The 21,582-nt window shown below is 43.0% G+C and overlaps 1 protein-coding gene across 1 annotated transcript in view; it reads left to right on the top strand.

The window, feature by feature from the left end:
- LOC109914475 (adhesion G protein-coupled receptor E3-like) overlaps positions 1–20,892 on the top strand; it is a 41,291-nt gene extending 20,399 nt beyond the window's left edge. The window contains exons 9-14 of the mRNA XM_020514070.2: positions 4,125–4,345; positions 7,771–7,837; positions 9,199–9,290; positions 13,836–14,004; positions 16,536–16,631; positions 18,378–20,892. Coding sequence (XP_020369659.2) covers positions 4,125–4,345; positions 7,771–7,837; positions 9,199–9,290; positions 13,836–14,004; positions 16,536–16,631; positions 18,378–18,428 — 696 coding nt within the window. The 3' untranslated portion in view covers positions 18,429–20,892. The remainder of the gene's footprint in view (positions 1–4,124; positions 4,346–7,770; positions 7,838–9,198; positions 9,291–13,835; positions 14,005–16,535; positions 16,632–18,377) is intronic.
- Positions 20,893–21,582: the final 690 nt, after the last annotated feature.

Raw genomic sequence — 21,582 nt, 5'->3', positions numbered from 1 at the left:
CCACAATAAACTGTTTGCTCATGTTCCTTCCAGCCACACTCTTCAATCAGGTATTTGATGGAAAAGATCCTCTATCCCACCATGGCATACTCTACGTGTAGATATCATTCAGCCCTCTGAAGATTGACCCACTGAGTCCCATGACCCCCACCTCTTTCTCCATAATCCTGCAGTTTTAATCTTCCCCAATTATTTATCCATTTGCCTGCTTTCACCAGACTCCGAAGCAACATGACCATAATTCTTCGCTGAGCGAAAACTTTATACTCCCCTTCATCTCTCCCTGGCTTCTGACAAAATGGTCTTAATTTGGCAACTTTTGTTATGGGATTGGAAACAGCTGCTTTGTGCTTATTCTGAAAGCCTTCATAATAAACCTCCCCATAACCTTTGCTGTCTTAAAAACTAATGCAGATTTTCCCACCTTTCCATGCAACTGATTTCTCTGGTAGTGCTTATTGGAGAAGGTAATGGTGCTGAAAGGGTTAAAGTACTAATCTCCAACCAATCTGATGAAGGAAAGGGAAAGGGAAAGGGAAAAGGTCAAATATCTAAAGATTTCAAAGAGAGGACAGTTCTGTTATCCAAGGTGTCCTGACAATCTGACTCACAATGTCTATCTTGCTTATGTAACTTGTTCCTGATTGCTATCATGCAATCAATTACAACCTGCATAAAATGGAAACTTCTCCTTATCATTGTTATTCTTCCCTCCCAGTGTAGAACCTGTACTCCCAGACAGAGTAGGGCTCGCCAACAGCTATCTATCCATCCATTTAGTCATAGAGTCATAGAGCTGTACAGCACGGAAACACACCCTTCAGTCCAACTTGTCCATGCTGACTAGATATCCTAAACTCATCCAGTCCCATTTGCCAGCATTTGGCCCATATCCCTCTAAACCCTTCCTATTCATGTCCACATCCAGATGCCTTTTAAGTGTTGTAATTGTACCAGCCTCCACCACTTCCTCTGGCAGCTCATTCCATACACACACCACCCTATGTGTGAAAATGATGCCCCTTAGGTCCCTTTTAAATCTTTCTCCTCTCACCTTAAACCTATGCCCTTTAGCTTTGGATTCCCCCTACCCTGGGGAAAAGACCTTGGCTGTTCACCCTATTCCAGGCTCTTATGATATGTTGGCACTGCATGCTTCTGTAACCTGGTACCAACTGCGGTTGTCTGAAGGTTCAATCCAGCCGGATAAGGCACTGGTCTGATAAATCCCTTTGGAAAGCTCTCTTTTCTAAAGTGTTGCAACCTACAGTCCATCTTGCGGCACAACAACTGGGGTCCGGAATTCCAGGAGAACCCTTCCCAAGCTTTGGAAGAAGGCCGTGTGTTGGGCCAAGAATCCAGGCCAGGGTCAGCATCAGTGGGCTGTGGTTTCACATAGGCCTAACTCATGATTTAGAATGGCTTACCCATCACCTTCTTGTTTATGTCCTCTGAGCCTTTACACAGAAGTTCAGGGACCCCTGCAGCATTTTTACTCACTGGGATAATTACGTATTGCTTACTGAGACTTGAAAGGATGTCTAAAGGTTGCCCAGGTTACAACTCAAGCAGAACCACACGTAAACCTGTCTGCTCCCCTGCACTTGAGGCTAACTATTAAACTCAATAATTTTTATGACCACCTTTTTGAAAAATTTATTACTTCCCAGGCCTCCAAATGTTAGCTATTTATTAACTCAAATCCTTTTGAGTACCAGTTTTTCACCCATTAATATTGCACAATACCCTTGAAGAGGAATTTGGGATCATGTGGTAGAGGTGATTAACAAACTTCTTAGTTCATTGAAATGTTCAGATTTTGAACGATTTCAGACAGGGCAGTTAACGTGGACTCAGTAACTCTGAGTATAGGAGTTGGGAAGACATGTTGAGGTTGTACTGGACTTTCGTGAGGCCTCTTCTGGAATATTGTGTGCAGTTCTGGTCACCCTGTTATAGGAAGGATATTTTTAAGCTGGAGGGGGTTCAGAATAGAGTTGGGATGTTGCCAGGTATGGACGGTTTGAGTTATAAAGAGAGGCTGGGACTTCTTTCCCTGGAGTGTCAGAAGTTGAGGGGTGACCTTAAAGATGTTTATGAAATCATGAGGGGCATAAATAAGGTGAATGGCAGGTGTCTTTTCCCTAGGATGGGGATTTCAAGACAAGGGGCCATATTTTTAAGTTGAGAGGAGAAAGGTTTAAGAAGGACATGAGGGGCAACTTTTTTACACAGAGAGTGGTTCTTGGGTGGAATGAACTTCCAGAGGAAGTGATGGATTTGGGTACAGTTACAATGTTTAAAAGACAATTTGGATAAGTACATGAATAGGAAAGGTCTGGAGGGATATGGACCAGGAGCAGGCAGGCAGGACTAGTTTAGTTTGGGATTATGGTCGGCATGGACTAGTTGGACCGAAGGGTCTGTTTCCGTGCTGTATGACTCTATGTCTATTTAACTTATTTCCCCTGTGATCCTGTTTCCATTAAGTAAATGGAGCTGCAGGACAATAATGTTAAAATTCAGTCCAAAAAGCATGAACAAAATAATGACTCTTTTCGCATTAGCTGTCCAGCTTGGGAAGTTAAATCGTTCTACTGATCATCTCCAAAGATTGATCACAGATTGATCTGAGTGATTACAAGCTTTCAGTCCCCAGCGAGTGAACCATTTATCATTGTAAGGCTAGAATGTATTGTTAAGGCATACTATTATCTTCAGTAGATAAGCCCACTAGACACAGGGACAGAATTAGGCCACCAGCCCATTGAGTCTGTTCCGCCATTCAGTGAGATCATGGCTAATCTGAGTATACCCTGGTGTGATTACCCCACTCCGAGCTGTTAACCCTGCTCTTCATACTATGATGACTCAGTGAACTTTCTAGGAATCATGAAAAGGGAACCATTCCCACATAGAAGAGGATGGTGACAGTAAACCTACATTGTGGGGAGTGATTAAAAAAAAAGCAGGCTCTTACAACAAAGTGGGCAGTGGTGAGAAGGCTTATCCAGCAGTGTGTCAATATGTTTCCCCATGACTGCAGGGATCAAACAATTGTAATCAGTCTCATGAGACCGTCGTGCCTTTAAGAAAGGTTAGTTCTGCTCTGTTTCCCTTGCTGAGAATGTTGCCGCAGTGCTTTCAGAAGCAGTGGGTAAACTTTCAGCTCCCTGAGTGTTTTTTTTTCAAATTAGACAAAAGAAGCATGAATGGGTGGAGTCAGACTCACACAGCCCCAGGGTTTTGGTTTTGCTTTCATTTGGGGTTTGGAGTTGGCTGTTGAAGCTGACAGATACAGCTCTCTCTCTGCTGCAGCAACCAAGCTTGAGTTCTCTCTCTGCTGTGAAATTGTTTCCTTCAGTATTGTTTTCTCCTGGACTGGAAGGGAGATAGCATGTAAGGAATATCTGTTTTGCTGAATTTGCCTTTGCCAAGGATGTGTTTATGGGATGCTGCTATATTGGAACAGTTGATGATTAGAGGTTAAACAATGTATTATTTTATTAAGTATTTCAATTGTGTTAAAGTTATACCAAGTCCTCTTTTCATTGTTTGTCTTTTAACTGTGTTCTAAGAATAAGGTAGGTCATGTTCAAGCTGTACAGGATATTAGTGAAACCACTTTTGGAATATTGCATTCAGTTCTGGGTTCCCTGCTATAAGAAAGATGTTGTGAAACTTGAAAGGGTTCAGAGAAGATTTACAAGGATGCTGCCAGGGTTGGAGGGTTTGAACTATGGGGAAAGGCCAAATAGGCTGGGGCTATTTTCCCTGGAGGATCGGAGGCTTAGGGATGACCTTACAGAGGTTTATAAAATCATGAGGGACATGGATAGAGTAAATAGTCAAGGTCTTTTTCCTAGAATAAGGGAGTCCAAAACTAGAGAGCATAGTTTTAAGGTCTAAGTCATTAGCACATTTCTGTTTATAGGAGCTTGCTGTGGGCAGATTTGCTGCCACCTGGTCTGGATTATGACAAGGGTTATACAACAGAAGTGCATCATTGGCTGTAAAGTGCATTCAGACATCCTGTGCTACTCAAATAAAAGTTCTTCCTAACTCTTCTAACCCGCGTTCCATTCACTGAAGCTCTGAACTTACACCGTGTCTCTTCTGTTTAGATATTGTGTGGAATTATCGCAGGTGTTCTCCACTACTCCTTTCTCGCAGTCTTTGCCTGGATGTTCCTGGAAGGAATCCAACTTTACCTGATGGTGCAAGTGGTTTTTGTCCCAAAGGTTCCTCTCAAGCGATACATGCTTTGGGTTGGCTATGGGCTTCCAGCTTTGATGGTTGCAATTTCAGCAGCCGTAAACCATGAAGGCTATGGCACCGAATCAGCGTGAGTTTATGTTTTTAAGTTCTTCTTGAGACGTGAATCCATTTACTTTGATTTGAGAGATAGGGTGCATTATCCGTCTCTTGTTACATCCACAGCATGTTTAAACATGACTATTATTCTGCTGCTTACCTCCCGGAAGCATTGATTCCTCACTGTTGGGGAGTCGTCAGTTCATTAGGACATTCAGTGATTTTCTCTCAGCTTGACCCAATTGGCTATTCTTTGTATGGGATTCCCGACATTGTGTCCCAGTACATCCTGAACAATAGACAAGAGTAACATACCACACTCAGTCTCCAGTCTGACGCACAAGGCTGTAGACAGGAGTGGGGACCCAATGACTGACCCCTCCTGGCCATGGGAAGTGGGTCCTGAGGCCAGTTTTAGCACCTTCTGGGGCCTAACTCAGATGGTGTGGAGGTGTCAGTGTTGGACTGGGATGGACAAAGTCACTTGATGAAGGAGCAGCGCTCCGAAAGCTTGTGATTTCAAATAAACCTGTTGGACTATAACCTGGTGTTGTGTAACTTTCTGACTAATTCAGATGAAACACGCTTTTGTTCTCAGAAAGAGAGCTTGTGATTTTCCTCAACCATAGATGCCTTCAGAATTTGATGATGAACTTTTTGTCGTAATTGTAACCTTTCTGAAACCAGTCAGCAGTTTCGTAAGCTGTTTCCTGTAGCCATAAATGGTATGTAATCATATTCAACTGAAAGCTAATAGAGAATAAGAGTGAGTCTTACAACAATTCAGCAGGTTTCATGATACTTACCTGTGCTTTATTATTTGCCCAGTTAAATTCAATTCCATTAATAACTCACTCTCAGATTTAATTGGAAAAATTCTACACAATTAATCAGGTGCATCATGCATTAGGAATTACCACACAAAGTTTTGTACAAATTCATATTTGAATGCACACATTGTGTTGGAAGATACTGGACAATTATAACCACATAGACCCTCTGTAGACACTGTTATAAAGAGATGGCAAACATACACTGGGAAGTTAAGGGAACTATGGGGGACTGGAATGAAGTGGTGTTAAAACGGTTAACTTTCAGGAAGGTTTTGAAAACTGGGGGCAAGTTACAATGGGGTGTAGCCTGGAGTCTGAGGTTCAAGACTGGAAGGACAAACTGTTATAGCAGAGTGGAGAACGCAGTGGAGGAATTGGCTAGTTGCTGGGCTCTAATCCAAAGGTTCAAGTCAATATCCTGACAGCATCAGTTTCAACCTTACCATGGCAGTTTTTGGAGTTATGAATTCAATCTGAAATTGAATGCTTACAGTAACCATGAGACTCTTGAAAGTTGTTCTAAAAATCCGACTAGTTCACTAATTTTGGGAAGGAAATCTGCTTTCCAGATCCACAGCTATATAGCTGACTCTTAACTGAAATAGCCTGCCAAGTCATTAGCTTCACAGACAGTTAGGGACAGGCAACAAATGCTAACCCCCAAAAATAAGAAACAGGAGCAGCTGGAGAGCCAACGGCCTGCCCCCTGTTCTGTATGATTGTGTCTGATCTTGGGTTTCAACTCTACTTTCAACCCTATGATCCCTCCAGAGATCAGAACTCGTTCTCTTGCATCCTCAGATATATTCAATAATCGAGCATCTACAGCCTTCTGGGGCAGAGGCTTCCAAAGATTCACCACCCTCTGAGCAAAGCAATTTCAGCTTTACATGTTCAGTCCCTTATCCTGAGACCAGCCCTACGTTTTAGAGTCGCAAGTGCAAATTTTCAGTATATATCCTGTGTAGTCCCTTCGAAATCTTGTACATTTTCAGAGAATATGGGCCCAATTATGGGGAGGCGACTGCCGAGTGGTATTATCACTGAACTGTTAACCCAGAGACCCAGATAATGTTCTGGGGACCCGGGTTCGAATCCCGCCATGGCAGATTCTGGAATTTGAATTCAATAAATATCTGGAATAGGGTCTAATAATGACCACGAACCCATTGTCAATTGTCAGGAAAAACCAATCTGGTTCACTGATGTCCTTTAGCAAAGGAAACTGCCATCCTTACCTGGTCTGGCCTACATGTGACTCCAGACCCACAGCAATGTGGTTGGCTCTTAACTGCCCTCTGGGCAATTAGGAATGGGCAATAAATGCTGCCTAGCCAGCGACACCCTCATTCCATGAACCTCCTCACAGGTACTAAGTTAGCGGACTATTCATTGTACCACCTACAATACAAATCTATCCTTCTCTTAAATGTCACCAACAAACCAGCACACAGTGGTCCACAAGTGGTCTCACGAAGACTCCCCCCCATGCAATTGTAGTAAGACTTCTTTATTGCTGTATTCAAATGCCTTACAGTAAAGACCAACATGACGTCCCATAAAAGAATAAGTAAAAATATAATCTGGAGTGGGGAATCCAGACTTGTCATGCCAATGAAGAAGATTGCTCAATTGGAATGGGTGAGGAAGGATTTTAGAAGTCTTTGTAACCCAGGGATCCAGGGGAGCTGTTCAAATGAACCTTATCAAGACTGGGGGCGTGTGTCAATTAACTAACCCGTAGCAATTTGGGTAAATGTGAGGTTATTCACTTTGGAAGGCAAGTTACTATCTGATGGCTGTAAATTGGGAGAGGGGAGTGTGCAGTGGGATCTGGGTGTCCTTGTGCCCCGGTCGCTGAAGGTAAGCATGCAGGTACAGCAGGCAAATGGTACGTTGGCCTTTATTGCGAGAGGTTTCCAGTACAGGAGCAGGGATGTGTTGTTGCAGTTATATAGGGCCTTGGTGATGCCACACCTGGTGTATTGTGAGCAGTTTTGGTCTCCTTTTCTGAGGAAGGGTGTTCTTGCTCTCGAAGGAGTGCAGCGAAGGGTTACCAGGCTGATTCTGGGGCTGGTGGGTCTGACGTATGAGAAGAGAGTGACTAGGTTGGGATTGTTTTTGCTGGAGTTCAAGCGAATGAGGGGGGATCTAATAGAGACTTATAAAATTTTAACTGGACTGGACAGGGTAGATGCAGGGAGGATGTTCCCGATGGTGGATGTGTCCAGAACCAGGGGTCACAGTATGAGGATTTGGGGTAGACCATTTAGGGCAGAGATGAGGAGACACTTCTTCACCCAAAGTGTGGTGAGTCTGGAATTGATTATCACAGGAAGTAGTTGACTCCAAAACATTGAATGTATTCAAGAGGTGCCTAGATATAGCTCTTGGGGTGAATGGGATCAAAGGTTATGGAGAGAAAGCAGGATTAGGCTCTTGAGTTGGACGATGGTCCATGATATTGATGAATGGCGGAGCAGGCTCGAAGGGCCGAATGGCCTCCTCCTACTCCTATCTGCGACGTTTCTATGTTTCTATGTGATGGAATGTAGCGTTATAGGAGCCGGGTGCCTTTCAAATGGCATTGCTTTTCTGACCTCCTTTGAACTTTTAATTGCAGGTGTTGGCTCTCGACGAAGAATTTCTTTTCTTGTAGCTTCTTTATGCCGGCTCTGCTGATCAGCATCGTAAGTTTGATTCAAGTATCAATCCAGTCTGTTATTGTATTGAACCGAGTTTCCAATCTGAGCCTTTGGCGAGTGGGAGGTAGAGCGATGGGACAAAGGAGGGTGGAGAGAGGGATCGATGAGGGTCAATGGAGAGGGAGAAATGGAGACCAGCATAACTCAAAGCTTCTGCTGAGTTACATGTATCTACAACACTGCAGGCAATTTCCCCTGTAATGGCCATCAGCTCAGAACGATTTCATTGAACATGTATCTCAGACAGCAATTCAGGCTTTTGCCTCATCACATTCCATTGCAATCTTACAGCAAATATGTTAGTGCAGAAGTTCTGTTGACTGTGATGTTCCTTTACCTTAAATAGTTCAACACGACTGCCCAAAGTCAAAGGCAAGGCACATAAATAAAGAGTTTCCCAGTGTGCAAAAGAACTGTGCCCGACAGAGTTTGCTCAAATAGTCTTCCGAGGTCTGGTGACACATGAGGCAGAGAAAGCTTATGTCTGCTTCTGTGGCTGGCTTTTCTCTGAGTAGGTCACCAGTCTGTTACCAGTGAGCAGAGCTTGAGCTGGAGAGGATTCCATTGACATCAGACATGGCTGATCAGATCCCACTTCCTGCCAGAGACGTATCGGACGGACTCACAAGTTAGCGCTCAACCTCTCACTCGACTGATCCTCAACCTATCTGCGTTCCAAATGCACCTGCAGTGCACATCAAGTCCTGGAGTGAGATTCAAACCCACAGCTTCTGGCTCAGAGACACGTACGCTACCCACTGCACACCCTTTATATTGGTCACTTCCAAGAAATGCAATTTTTGCAAGATCGGCTGAATGCTCCACTCCTGAAACTCAGCATCAATGCACTGCAAGGAGTTCAAGTTTTCAATTTTGTTGGCTTCTCTTCCCCTTGAAGGTAGCAATTCTCACTGCAGTCATGTCCCATTGCTAGTGGGGTTCTCCTCCAGTGTATCGACTAAATGGCATTCGTTCCTTACCTCAGCTTGCATGTTGATTGCAGATGGATTATTCAATTGCATACCTAACCCTTAATTCCTCCTCATTCAATCTTTGGCCATCTTCACTTCTGTAAGGGGTTTGTCAGGTACTGATCTGTCCATGTATTCCCCTCTGAAACAGGGATGTCAAAACCCAACTGTAACATCCCATCACCTCCCAACTAAGATCAGCCAACTCAGTACATTTGGGGAATGACTCTAACATCTCCTGATGTTTATGAAGATTAGCGATTTACGGGATAAAATCACTGACCCTCCAATCGGACTATGGGATATCTTCTGGAAACATTTCTGAGTACTTTTCCGATGTTTAATATTATACGTTATCTTCATTCTTAATTGCAGATCAATTTTATCTTCCTTTGCAAAACATTAATGACGTTGAAAGAGAAGTTGTCAGATGTCATTTCAGAAAAGAAGACACTGGGAAAACAGAGGTAACTGGTTTAATCTGCATGCTATAACTTGTCCCTTCTGACCAAATGTCAATTTATATTTCCAAAGCGTCATGTGAGTTTTACAATTATTCATTGTCCTCTCCATTCTTCACACATATTAAGCTGATGTCCCTCTTGTGTTAGTGAGCAGCTGAACTACTGCTGAATAGTCCAACTCTGGAGCTCCAGATATTCGCTACTTGCCCATGTTTAGTGTTACATTGCAGCCTAGATTCCAAACTATCCAGGGCACTGTAGCTTTAATACAGTTACATAGCATCTTAGCATGTGGCATTCTGGTATAAAGGTAGCTATCTTGTCTCCAGTCACTCCTTCCTTGTAGTGTGTTCAGTCAGTCAGCTATGTGTGTGTAATGTACAGTAACATCAATTAGCACAGAACCCAGACCATGGCAATCTATCTTTGCATCTCCCAATAAGGATTCATCATCAAGGCATGGTTATACCCATTGGAACAAGTTAAAAAAACACTTAGATAAGTTCATGAATAGGAAAGGTTTGGAGGGATATGGGCCAGGAGCAGGCAGGTGGGACTAGTTTAGTTTGGGATTATGTTCAGCATGGACTGGTTGGACCGAAGGGTCTGATCCGTGCTGTATGACTCTACATGTTTATGCGTATGATATTGCATTTGTGAAAATAATTAGGTTTGTTAATGAAATTCAAGACACCTGTCTCAACTCTCTGTTTGTTATACAGGCTAACACATTAAAAATCCACAAACCCCATCACTCAGTGAAGTGTTGTCTTAGCTACTCCAGGACATTGGCATTTCAATGCAGCAGTGAGCAAGTGTTTTTGGGAAGAGCCATCCTCCCAAGGCCTGGTCTTCCCTGTCAGATATAACATCCCATGACGCTGCTTCAGAGAAAGGTGAAGAGTTCTCCCCAGGGTCCTGACTAATATTTATCCCTCCACCAATGTCACAACAGAAAGAAAGCAGGATGATCTGATTATTATTACACTGCTGTTTGCAGGACATTTCTGCGTGCAAATTGGCTGTCGATTCTCTGACAACAGTGTTGCTAGTCCAAAAAATATTTTATTTTTTAAAAAGTGCTGCAGGAGCTTCTAAGAATGTTAAAGGTGCTAAATAAACATAGGTTATTATTTGACTGTTCAGAACATAGGGAACAAGCAGCATCTGTTTAGAGTACGGCCATTCTATCCTTCGTAAGGTGTGGTGCCCAGGTCTCCTCCAAGTGGGGTCTAACCAGGGTGTTGCATAACTGCAATGTCCTTGCACTCTAGTCCTCTTGATATAAGGGACAGTATTCCATTAGCTTTCTGGATTATTTTCTGCACTTTTTCTCCGGCATTTTAAAGATTTATGCTCCTGAACCAACAAGTTTCTTTGGACAACCACTGAATTTAACTTCACACTGTCTAGAGAGTACCGTGATCTATCCTCTTCCTGTTCAAAGTGGATAGCTTCACACTCACTTACATTGAACTCCATCTGCCCCAGCTTTGCCCATTCACTTAGTCTATCGACATCCCCTGTAGCTTTATGCTATCACCTTTTTTTTTAAAGTTCACTCACAGGATGTTGGCGTTGCTGGCTGGACCAGCATTTATTGCCCATCCCTAATTGCCCAGAGGGCAGGTAAGAGTCAACCACATTCCTGTGGGTCTGGAGTCACATGCAGACCAGACTGGGTAAGGATGGCAAATTTCCTTCCCGAAAGGACATGAGTGAACCAGATTTTTTTTTTCCCCCCTGACAATCAGCAATGGATTCATGGTCATCATTAGACTCTTAATTTCAGAGTTAATTCCCCCATGGCAGGATTTGAACCCAGGTCCCCAGAACATTACCTGGGTCTCTGGATTAATAGTCTAGTGATAATACCACAAGGCCATCGCCTACCCAATCTACAATGCTAAGCCTCACTGGTTAATAAATGTCAATGCAATCATCCCACATGAACCGTAGGCAACTCACTAGGGCATTGGTAAACATATTGTAGCCAATGCTCCACATGAGCATGGCTAACAGCATCCTAGAAATAGCACACCCATAGCACCAAGGAACCATGCTCAATTCCACCCTCAGGTGACTTTCTGTCTGGAGTTTTCACATTCAGTCCTTGTCTACATAGGTCTCCTCCCACTGTCTAATGCTCTGTAGGTTAGGTGGATCTGCCAAAGGGAATGCAACATTGCAGGGATAGGGTGGTTCTTCAGAGGCTTGGTGTGGACTTGATGGGCCAAATGGCCTGCTTCCACACTGTAGGGATTCTATGAAAGACTGAGATATAGTATTTTAAGAAATGGCTAAAGATTCACTGTTTTAAGAGTCAATAAACTTTCCACCGTAAAATTAATTTCATTATCATTTTATTTATTCGTCAATGGCATGGCCAGGGTTTGTTCCCCATCACCAAATTGTTATAGCACAGAAGGAGGCCATACGGCCAGATGTCTCTGTACTGGCACTCTGAGTATTTTGGCTTAGAGCCTACTTTGCACCATGACTCTGCAAATTGTTTCTACTTAAATAATCAGTGAATGTCCTCCAGAATGCCCCATTAGAACTCTATTCAACCGCACTTCCATGCAGTTCAGTCTAAATCCAGACCACTGGATGTGTGAAAAAGTATTTTCTCATTTGCTTCTTTTGTAAAACTCTTTAAAACAGTGCTTTTTGGTTCTCGATCCATTGACAAATAGGCAGTTTAGCCGCTCTGTTCTAAAATTCTATGAAATCTCCCCTAAGCCTTCTCCTCTCCAAGGAAAACAGCCCTCAACCTCCATTATCTACTGTCATCACTGAAGTTTCTCGTCCCTGGAACCACCTTGTAAGCCTCCAATGCATTCTCTCCAATGCATTCACTTCCTTCCTAAAGTGTGGGGCTCAGAACTGTCCACCATATTCCAGCTGACCTCTAGCCTGTGTCCTATGTAGCTTGGTTGGTTAGATAGCTGGCCAATGAGATACTAACAGCATGGGTTCAATTCCTGCACTGGTTGAGATCATCATGAAGGTTCCTATTTCTAGGGTGGCACGGTGGCTCGGTGGTTAGCACTGCTGCCTCACAGTGCCAGTTCCACCCTTGGGCTGTGTGGAGTTTACACGTTCTCCTAGTGTCTACATGGGTTTCCTCCCACAGTCCAAAGATATGCAGGCTAGGTGGGTTAGCCATGGAAAATGCAGGGTTACAGAGATTGGGTGAGATGCTCTTCAGAGGATTGGTGTGGACTTGATGGGCTGAATGGTCTGCTTCCACACAGTAGGGATTCTATGATTCTCCCCTCACCTGCGGTATGGTGACTGTCAGGTTAAACCACCACCAGTTGTCTCTCTCCAAGAGGGAATGGGACGGTGGTGGCTTTTCTTTTACTTATGTAAGCTCAGCGTAACCTTCTTGCTGTTGTACTTCATGCCCCTATTTATGAAGCCTAGAATACCATATGTTTCATTAACAACTCTCTGTAACTGTCCTGCTACCTATCACGACTTGCGTACATAAATGCCCCCAGATGGTCCTGCTCCCACATATCCTTTAGAATAGTCCACCTTATTTAGTAATGTCTCTCCATGTTTATTATACCATCGTTAAGCACCTCACAATTCTCCACATTGAACACCATCTGCCACCTCTCCACCCACTCCACCAACTTGTCTATGCCCTTTGGAATTTCTACATTGTCTTCCTCACACTTTGCAATTCTTCCAAATTTTGTATCAGCTACAAACTTTGAAATTGTCTCCCGCACACCAAGATCTCGATTATTAATATGAATCAGGAAAAGCAGAGATCCCGATATTGACCTCTGGGGGAACTCTTCTACAAATCTTTCTACGGTCTGAAAAATATTCCCATAACCAATTTCATATCCATGTTGTTGTTTAGGTGAAGACTCCTCATTGTTGTGTGGCTCTAGATTGAATGCCTTTTAGAAACTCTTCTAGGGCCATTTCTGTCAATCACATTGCTGTGGGATTGGAGTCAAGTTAAGTGAGAATGCTAGATTTCCTTCCCTGAAGGGCATCAGCAGGTTGGATTTTTTGCAAATTGACAATGGTTTCATGATTGTTGGGGCAAGTTTTTAATTCCAGATATTTTGCATTGAATTGAGCTTAAATTCCACCATCTGCCACAGTGGGATTTGAACTCAGGTTCCCCCAAGCCTTAGCTTAGTCCTCTGGATTATTAGTCCACTGAAAGCTGAAGGTGCCACAGCCCCACTCTCTCATTAGAGAGAGATGACTGGTGTTGGTTTAATCTAAGGGTCACTACGCCTCAGGCTGGTTGGGGGGGGATGGGGGTGTGGGTTTGGGGAGGTTGAGAAGGCAGATCCTTCATGGTGACCTCAGCCAGTGCAGGAATTGAACCCACACCGTTGACATCACTCTGTGTCAGAGACCAGCCTTCCCAGCTAACCAACCCCAAGTCTACTGTACCACTATTGCCACACACCAAGAGCCAGCGTGTTACTAATGTTAGCATTAAGCGCTCTTTTGCCATTTGGTCTATCACTATTTCTGAATAATCTGATTATTGATTTTTTTGTTTTACAGAGTGTTTACAATGACAGCCTTTGGTCAATTAGCCATCCTGGGCTGTACGTGGATGTTTGGAGGGTTTTACATTCAGAATGCAACCATTCCAATGATGTACATCTTTACCATATTAAACAGCTTCCAGGGAATGTACATCTTCATCACGCATTGCCTGATGTATAAGAAGGTTAGCACTCCTTCCTTTTGTTAATGTGGTCTTTCTCCAGAACTCTGGTTTCATCTGCGTCTGCGAAGCCTTCCTGAAGAAACTGTTTTTTCCCAGAGTAAATCTTACTACCCATCTTTACTTTTGGGATACTGCATTTAATTCTGGTCTCCCTGCTACAGGAAAGATGTTGTGAAACATGAAAAGATTTACAAGGATGTTGCCAGGATTGGGGGGTTTGAGCTATAGGAAGAGGCTGAATAGGCTGGGGCTATTTTCCCTGGAGCATCAGAGGCTGAGGGGGTGACTTTATAGAGGTTTATAAAATCATGAGCGGCATGGATAGGGTAAATAGACAAAGTCTTTTCCTCAGGGTACGGGATTCAAAACTAGAGGGGCATAGGTTTAAGATGAGAGGGGAAAGATTTAAAAGGGACCTAAGGGGCAACTTTTTCACGCAGAGGGTGGTGTGTGTATGGAATGAGCTGCCAGAAGAAGTAGTGAAGGCTGGTACAATTACAACATTTAAAAGGCATCTGGTTAGGTGCATGAATAGGAAGGGTTTAGAGGTATATGGGCCAAATGCTGGCAAATGGGACTAGATTAATTTATCTGGTTGGCATGCAAGTGTTGGACTGAAGGGTCTGTTTCTATATGACTTCTGGAACTTAACAATAACCTTCAAGGTTTTCAGTCATTGATAAATCCAGCAATGGATTCAAGAGAAATATTGTTACTCAGGGAATGATGCAAATAGGGATTCATTACCTTGGAATCCACATGAGTGAATAAAGAGATCCACACATTGAAAAGCTGGATAAGTGCCTGTGGCTTAAAAGGGTTAGACCAAAGAGGTTCATGTGGAGTAGAAACACCGGTATAGAGTGGGTGCAATGTTTCTCTGCTATTCTAGATAATTCTACATTGTACATATGTTGTTCACTCATATACTGCGGATGCTGGAAATCTGAAATAAACTCTGAGAGTGCTGGAGAAACTCAGCAGATCTGGCAGCATCTGTGGAGAGACGATCACAGGTTTTAGTTCTTCAGAACTGGGCTCAAAATGTTAACTCTGCTTTCTCTGTCTACAGGTGCTGGCAGACCTGCTGAGTTTCTCCAGCATTGTCTGTGTTTGTTTTTACATTGTGTTAGAAGCATCCTTTGCCTGCGGGAATGCTGGTGTGATGGTAGTGTTCCCTAGACCTGTATTCCTATAGCCCAGGCTAATGTATTGTGCATGTGAGTTCACATCCTGTCATGTCAACCATTGGAACTTAAATTCAATTGATCAATCTAGACCATGATGCTAAGCTGTTGGCTATCATTAAAAATCTATCTCGTGACCTATCACAACAGAGCTGACTTTTAACTGCCCTCCGAAATGGCCAAGCAAATTGGCGATGTCAGTGATCCCTAGGAGCAGGAATAGGCCATCTGGCCCCTTGACCCTGCTCCGCCATTCAATAAGGTCGTGGCTGATCTTTTCATGGACTCAGCTCCACTTACCCACCCTCTCACCATGACCTTAATTCCTTTATTGTTCATAAATCTATCTATCTTCTCCTTAAAAACATTTGATGAGGTAGCCTCAACTGCTTCACTGGGCAGGAAATTCCACAGATTCACACAATCCTTTCGGTGAAGAAGTTCCTCCTCAACTCAGTCCTAAACCTGCTCCCCCCCCCCCACTTATTTTGAGGCGATGCCCCCTCGTTCTAGTTTCACCCGCCAGTGGAAACAACCTCCCAGCTTCTATCTCATCGAATCCCTTCGTAATTTTATATGTTTCTAGAAGATGCCCCTCTCATTCTTCTAAATTCCAATGAGTACAGTCCCAGGCTACTCAATCTCTCCTCGTAAGCCAACCCTCTCAACTGAAAGAATGAAGGAAATGGGAATGATCTAAATTTCATTCCTTGTTAGTATTGAGTCAGTATAAAGACTGAAGGGCTGAAGGGCCTGTACTGTGCTGTACTGTTCTACATTCTATGCTCTATTAGTCACCTTCAGACAGTGGGCAGATATGTCCAGCAGAGGGCACTAGATCAGAAGCAGAATCCCCTTTGAGCTTCTCTCCATTGACCAACATTGAGATCAGATACTTTAATGCAAACTGACAGACAGATGTGTAACCTCCCCAGTATGCCTATGTCACTGAATAAACATGTTGAGATCCTGCAAAGAAACTACTTCATAAGGGAGATTGCATCTGGAGTAGTGGTTAGCACTGCTGCCTCGCAGACCCAGGTTCAATCCCACCCTCAGGCAACTGTCTGTGTGGAGTTTGTACATTCTCCCTGTGTCTGCGTGGGTTTCCTCCAGTCCAAAGATGTGTAGGTTAGGTGGATTGGCCCCATTGTGTCTACAGTGGGATGCTCTTCAGAGGGTTGGTGCAGGCTGAATGGCCTGTTTCCACACTGCAGGGATTCTATGATTCTGTCCAATCCCAGTGGCTTCCTGTGATAAACCAACTGAAATGTAGTTTGTTCATGTTTTTCATCTCTCATATCCATCTACTTGTATAAACCTGTTTGTCTTTGCTTTTTATAGGTAAGAGACATGTACATTCGGTGCTTTAGGAAGTGTTTGAGGAGACCATATGTATGGACACCCCTTTCCACCTCCAGCTTAAAGACATCCAACCAGGTAAGATGCAAATACAACTCGTGATCAGTCAGGGGAATCCAGGGTTCCAGGGAAAGGACAGGAAAGAGGGTGTGAGCTGTGTCAGATCAGCCATGATCCTATTGAATGGTGGAGCAGACTCGAAGGGCCAACAGCTTACTCCTGTTCCTATTTCTTATGGTCTTATAGTCAAATTCTTCTATCAAATCATGAATAGGAAAAGTTGAGAGGGATATGGGCCAAACACAGGCAAAAGGAATTACTTCAGTTTAGGAAACCTGGCAGGCATGGACGAGTTGGGCCGAAGGGCCTGTTTCCATGCCATATGAAGTATCTATGACTGTATAAATCCTTGCCATCAATGTCTACTATACCATCGAATAGAACTTGTGTGAAACACTAGGATGTCCTGCCTTCACATTTCCATAAATATAGCCAACATTTCCAATGTAACCTATCCAAGATTGAAATCAGACACTGGTACACTGCTGTATCATATTTGACAGCAAGATCCCAGTCATTCTGTAAATAACACTCGCAACAAAATCACACCTTACTCAAAAAAGACACTAGAATTTCACACTTATAGTTGTTTGATGTTTCTATTTTGGTGTCAGCCTTAAATCCATCCATAGCACTCAATGCTAGAAGAAGGGGGCACAGTTTAAAGATAGTGGAACTCCTGTTTAACAGGGACCCTTTGGTCCAATTCGTCTCTGCCAAACAGAAATCCTAAATTAATTTTGTCCCATTTGCCAGCATTTGGCGCATATCTCTCTGAACCCTTCCCATTCATGTACCCATCCAGATGCCTTTTAAATGTTGTAATTGTACCAGCTTCCACCGCTTCCTCTGACAGCTCATTCCATACACACACCATCCTCTGTGTGAAAAAGTTGCCCCTTAGGTTCCTTTTAAATCTTTCCCCTCCCTTCACCTTAAACCTATGCCCTCTAGTTTTGGACTCCCCTACCCTGGGGAAAAAGACTTTGACTATTTACCCTATCCATGCCCCTCATGATTTTATAAATCTCTATAAGGTCAACCTTCAGCCTCCGATGCTCCAGGGAAAATAGCCCCAGCCTATTCAGCCTCTCCCTGTAGCTCAAAACTTCCAACCGTGGCAACATCCTTGTCAATGTTTTTTGCACCCTTTCAAGTTTAACAGCATCTTTCCTATATCAGGGAGACCTTAATTGAATGCAGTATTCCAAAAGTAGTCTAACCAATGTCCTGTACAGCTGCAACATGATACCCCAACTCCTACACTCAATGCATTGACCAATAAAGGCAAGTGTACCTTCTTCACCACCATGTCTACTTGTGACTCCACCTTCAGGAATTATGAACCTGCACTCTAAGGTCTCTTTGTTCAGCAACACTCCCCAGGACATTATTATTAAGCGTATCCATTGAGGAATAAATATTAGTCACCAGGAAGGACACGCCCTTTCTTCATTGAATAGCGGACATGGGGTCACTTACATCCACCCAAGAGCGGATGAGCTTTGGTTCCAAACTTCACCCAAACAATAACACCTCAGACAGTGTGGCACTCCCACAGTACCGCACTGGGGAGCATCAGCTTAGCTTTCAGCGTACTAGTCTCAGAAAGCTGGGTTTAAAAATCACAGCTTTCTGATTCAGAGGCAGAGGTGAGTATCACTGAGACACAACAGACAGTTCTAACCACTTTGGTTAGAACAAAAGCCATCACCTCAAGAACTTCCTTTGCCTAACTCATTGTTTCTATCTTTCCTCTCTAAGGGGCGGAGAAGCGTCCAGGAGACAGAATCGACGTCTGGGGCAGTTCAGTGACATAGTTGTGAACATATTGGGCTGTAACCTCTCGCCATACCTCAGTTAATGTGGCTTCAAGTTTTACCACTTGCTGCAACAAACTCATCAAGCCCTGGACATCCTTGTTTATACCAGACCAGGGCTGCACGGGGTCACTTTCTCTCTCTATTGTTATATCACACTGCTCATTCCCAAACACTGGAAATCCCAAAAATGGGTAACTATCGTGGGGGGATATAACACGGGACTAGCTGTCAATATGAATTCTCCCTGGTTTATCTAAAATACATTCGTTGCTTAACTAATATCTAAAATCAGATTTAGTTTATTGTCGTTTTAGGGAGCTTGTTGTGCACAAATTGGTTATTGTATTTCCTTCATTCCATTGGTGACTGTACTTTCAAAAGTACTTTATAGGCTGCGAAGCATTCTGGGGCATCGCTAGACTAGCAAACGGACCATGTCAATGCAACTTCTTTCTTTTAATGAATTTTTAAAATTGTCAACATCTCTACTGCACTAGAATCTGTAACAAATAGCTGTGATTTGCCTCCTTTTGTTTCCTTTTTTTTAAATGATATTTTCACAGTGGAGATGCTAGTTTTTGAGATCAGTAGGCACAGGAGGGATATGAAGGTAAAGAATTTAAGTGGTACGTAAAACTCCCAGGGTTATGTCTCTGATATTTGTCTCTATATTATATGTCTCTGATATGTCTTCTTCATTTCTGAAGGAGGGTCTAGGCCCGAAACGTCAGCCTTCCTGCTCCTCTGATGCTGCTTGTCCTGCTGTGTTCATCCAGCTCTACACCTTGTCATCTAGGGTTGTGTCTCTGTTGCTGATAACTCAGATTCAGGCTGGACACTGAAGGACACATAATTCTCTCATACAATGACTGCTAACCCTCGATCCAGATAGCATGAGTTCAAGCCCTGCCATGGCATGTTTGAGAATTTGAATTCGGTTAAGAAAAATGGAATGTCCACAAAAGTGACAGAAAGTTGTTAACTTGTCATAAAACCCCAACTAGTCCATTGAAGGCTTCCTGTCCCAATCCTATCTGTACACAAATTCAGAAAACTAACAGCGGGTGGTATTGAATAGTCCATCAACATCTTCTTCAGACCAGCTGGACGTGGACAATGAATTTCCTAAAGATGTTCAAATCCAAGTTCTTTATTCTAGCACTTGCCCGGCTGAGTGCAGCAGTACCAATGCTCAGAAATCTCGACACCATCTGGGACAAAGCAACCCGCTCGCTCAGCACCCCATCCACCACCTTCAATAACCACTCCCTCCACCACTGACGCTCAGTAGTAGCAGTGTGTACCATCTACAGGATATACTGCAGCAACTCACCTTCCAAACCTAGTCACCACTTCCACCTAGAAAGGCAAAGGCAGCAGACACATGGGAGCACCATCCCCTGTATGATCCCCTACGAGCCACTCACCATCCCGACTTGGAAATATATCGCCGCTCCTTCACTGTTGCTGGGTCAATATCCCGGGATTCCCTCCCTAAGGGCATTGTGGGTCGACCCACAGCAGATGGACTGGAGCTACCACCTTATTGAGGGTGATTAAATGCTGGCCCAGCCGCGATGCCTACATCCTGTGAACAAATATATAAAGAAAGGCTCATGTGGACAGTAAGTGTTACTGGAACTAGTATTTCCTTGTAATTCATCCAAACAGCCAGACTTCCTGAATAGGCTGATAGAGGATCAGCACTACGAACTATTTATCTCTCCAGTCTGCTGCGCCATTAAATTTGATCTTAGGTGACTGGCAGTCCAACTCCATTTACCCATATGGATTCTGTAACGCTTCCTACTCGCTTTGTCACTAAAAAGTGTTTCAAAGCTGGTACCTAACCCTTTCTTCAAGTGACAGTCACATTTCTGACATTCGTAATCACATATCTGCGATAAGTGTTCAGGATCTGACCACACTATCATTTCTCTCCAGAACTGAGAACTGCTTCAAAGTTTCCTGTTGATCTTTACATAGAGGACACAAGAGAAGGGCCAAACAGAAGAGACATGGAAAGGGAGGGAAGGGAGGGTGGAGTCGTTCAAGTGAATCATTGTTCCTTGAAGCGGCTTGATTCATTTATCTATTAGCATCTGAAGTTAGAAAAGTGATGCATAGTTTGACACCCGAGGCTAAGGGAGAAAAGAAATGGGGCGAGACTAAAATGATGGAAAACGGAACAAATTCGAAAAGCATGGAAAATATTAGACAATTCTAAATGCTTACAAAAGATACTTCTATCTATTAGCAATGGCAAGGAAATTGAAAAGGAAACTTGATTTTGTAAATATGAAAGAATCTGGTACTTGTCAAGTAAGATTAAATATTGGTAAGAATATATATTTGTATGATAGAAGATTCTCTATTAAGGTATTAACTGTTATTTCACCGAAATGCTGATATAAGCTGTGCCTCTGGAGTGGAATAAATATAGATTTCAATCTAAATGTTGTGTAATTGTTCTATAATACACAAACGTTTACAATTTCAACACATTGCATAACTATATAACATGCAGATATATTGCATGACCATCAAACATTGTGTTAGAATTTAATATCACGAGGTATTGCAGCTCTGTCTTTTATATGGCTGCATGTACATTTAATTATTACACATCTATCATGCACGTTATCATACAATAAATGACATTTATCAACATCATGCAATAAGAAGTTATCACATAGACGTATATATGGAAGTTACATCACAGATTATTATGCAAGCGGGAATAAATTGTGCCCAAATTTCACTGTGAACACAGCGGCGAAATATACCCAAAAGCATGTCTTGGACATGAATTCTTCTTTATCGTCATGGTCGTTTGAAACTGGTGTGAAACCAGGGGGACCACCAAGCAACGAACACCAGTGATATCATCAATCAGGGTGAATAACCATTCACATTGAAGAATTCTCACAGACAGCAAACCAGTTGGCAAAACACTCTAATTTTTTTAAAAAACAAAATGTCACTTTTGGTCAAATTTTTTACAGAATGAAGTGGACGTTGGGACAAAACCATATAAACCATGAAGTAGAAACTGAACTATCGTTCTAACAAGGTTTTGTTTAAAATAAGGACTTCTTTATCACAATAGAAAAGCTGGTATCCCACAGTGTATAAAATTAGTTTTG

Source organism: Rhincodon typus, chromosome 38 (assembly GCF_021869965.1).
Source record: "Rhincodon typus isolate 14 chromosome 38, sRhiTyp1.1, whole genome shotgun sequence".
NCBI classification, from domain to species: domain Eukaryota; kingdom Metazoa; phylum Chordata; class Chondrichthyes; order Orectolobiformes; family Rhincodontidae; genus Rhincodon; species Rhincodon typus.
The sequence above is the reverse complement of the archived record's forward strand: the minus strand, read 5'-3'. Positions and strand labels throughout refer to the sequence as shown.